The sequence below is a fragment of the Elaeis guineensis genome, chromosome 7, assembly GCF_000442705.2.
Source record: "Elaeis guineensis isolate ETL-2024a chromosome 7, EG11, whole genome shotgun sequence".
NCBI classification, from domain to species: domain Eukaryota; kingdom Viridiplantae; phylum Streptophyta; class Magnoliopsida; order Arecales; family Arecaceae; genus Elaeis; species Elaeis guineensis.
This window is the reverse complement of record NC_025999.2, coordinates 7,493,004-7,495,092: the sequence shown is the minus strand read 5'-3', so window position 1 is coordinate 7,495,092 and position 2,089 is coordinate 7,493,004. Positions and strand designations below refer to the sequence as shown.

The 2,089-nt window shown below is 38.8% G+C and overlaps 1 protein-coding gene across 1 annotated transcript; it reads left to right on the top strand.

Moving 5' to 3' along the window:
* The first annotated feature begins 330 nt into the window (after positions 1-330).
* LOC105037188 (putative germin-like protein 2-1) lies at positions 331-1,403 on the top strand. Its single transcript, XM_010912880.4, has 2 exons — positions 331-553; positions 717-1,403. Exons 1-2 carry the CDS (start codon positions 442-444, stop codon positions 1,268-1,270), a joined length of 666 nt encoding a protein of 221 aa, XP_010911182.2. The 5' UTR covers positions 331-441; the 3' UTR covers positions 1,271-1,403.
* Positions 1,404-2,089: the final 686 nt, after the last annotated feature.

Below are 2,089 nucleotides of genomic sequence, written 5' to 3'. Positions count from 1 at the left end.
TCGAGATCACAATTGAATGTAATCATTATCTAACGACTCGGTATTCGTTCAAACAAGACTACAACAGGCATTAGAAATTGTATTAAAAAAATGAAAGGAAAAGACATAACCTATGTTAGATGGTTTGGTAATATTATAATCACTTGCTTTACCTGTTCTCGAACAACTTTTTTAATAAAGTTGCCCCAGCAATCATCAAGACTTGATCAAAGTTTTGCCGGGACAATATCAACACATGAGGAACCATTAGAAAACCATGCCATGAAATGTTCCTGTACCAGCTCTTCCACTTTCTAATAAAGTTGCATGACTAATTCAAGCCTTATCACAGGCCAAGTCCACGTTTCCCGCTATATAGATCTACCTCCTCCAAGCCATTGGACCGCAACACCTTGTTCCATATCACTTGCGATTCTTTCGCTGGATAGAACGGCAGAACAGATGGGTGCCCATTTCCTCTTCCTTGCTCTCCTTGCTCTGGCTTCATCTCATGCCATTGCTTCTGATCCTAGTCAACTCCAAGACTTCTGTGTTGCTGATCTTAAATCAGATGGTACTCCTATTCAACATCTATCTTATTAGTTATCGCATATGTAATTAGTATGCATGCTGTGTAATTTTCCTGAAGTAACTTGTCAACCAACTTCAAAGACGCTAATGATCAGTTTCTATCATGTCTTTATACTTACCTTAATTTCTTGCGGTTGTTAATGCAGTGTTTGTAAATGGGTTCATTTGCAAGGACCCGAAGCTTGCCAAAGCCGAAGATTTCTTCTTTTGTGGCCTTGACAAGCCCCGTGACACAGGAAACAAACTTGGGTCTAATGTGACTCAAGTCAATGTGAACCAAATTGCTGGGCTCAACACCCTTGGCATCTCGCTAGCTCGTCTGGACTTTGCACCCTATGGTGTCAACCCTCCTCACATCCACCCAAGGGGAACTGAGATCCTTACCGTGTTGGAAGGCACACTTTACGTGGGCTTCATCACATCTAACCCCAACAACCAGCTCTTCGCTAAGGTCCTTAACAAGGGTGACGTGTTTGTATTTCCTCAAGGTCTCATCCATTTTCAGTTCAACTACGGAAAGACAAATGCTGTTGCTATTGCTGGTCTCAGCAGCCAGAACCCTGGCGTCATCACCATAGCCAATGCAGTCTTTGGAGTGAAGCCACCAATCTCTGATGATGTTCTTGCCAAGGCCTTTCAACTGGACAAGAAGACTGTAGATTGGCTTCAGGCCCAATTCTGGATGGACAACAACAACTAGGCAACTGCATGCGAACTACTTGGTGTCAGAAATATGGTGTCTTTGATCTTTTTTTTGTATTGTTTGGTTCGAAAAAGCAAACATTGTCTCTCTGTTTGCATAGATTTTGTTTGAGCAAAGATATGCTTACTATATGTTATACTAGTAAAGAAAATTACTTTTATCATTCAATATTTGCAGTTTTACTTTGTCAGATGGTGATCATGATGGTCTTTCCTTGAATCCTTTGAGTATGTTATAAAAGTGCAGGTGCTGTTAATTTTAGTTGTTTCATCAGCTTCAGAAAGTTCATCACTTAATGAACCAGATAACATACCCTGCTATACCTGTTAGCCTGGTGCACGCTTGAAGAAGAAATCAATATTTAGTATTTTCCTTCAATGTGCAATGGCCAACCCTATATTTATTTAATATGAATCACGATGATCTTCATCATTCATGGCTTTTGAAGCAGCTCTTTTTCTTTCTATATGTATTTCGTCTCATTTTGGATGCCAGTTTTTCTCTTGTTGAGTTTGTTTGCTGGAGTTGTAGCCTTTGCTGGCTTCTTTTAAAACTGTTTTGCTTAATTTTAAAATCAACTTTTTTTTAATTAATTTATGTAATTCGTTTCCTTTTCTATTTGGGTGGTGGATGTTTTATTTCAGCTCGTAGATGCTTAGCTGTAATCTGCAACTTTGCTTTATTTTTACTCCTCTGATTGTACTTTCCTTCTACTGATCAATGAAGATATGGCTGCTTTCTCAGCTTCCTATTTCACTAAAAAAAATAAGTCTACAATACTTTTTTGTAGGTCTTAAGCATTCTTTTTCTTTTTCT

Excerpts from the sequence above, each read along its gene's own strand:
- LOC105037188 (XM_010912880.4), top strand. The coding sequence starts at position 442 with ATGGGTGCCCATTTCCTCTTCCTTGCTCTCCTTGCTCTGGCTTCATCT. Across the intron at positions 554-716 it reads TGCTGATCTTAAATCAGATG|TGTTTGTAAATGGGTTCATT; the intron begins GTACTCCTATTC and ends TTGTTAATGCAG.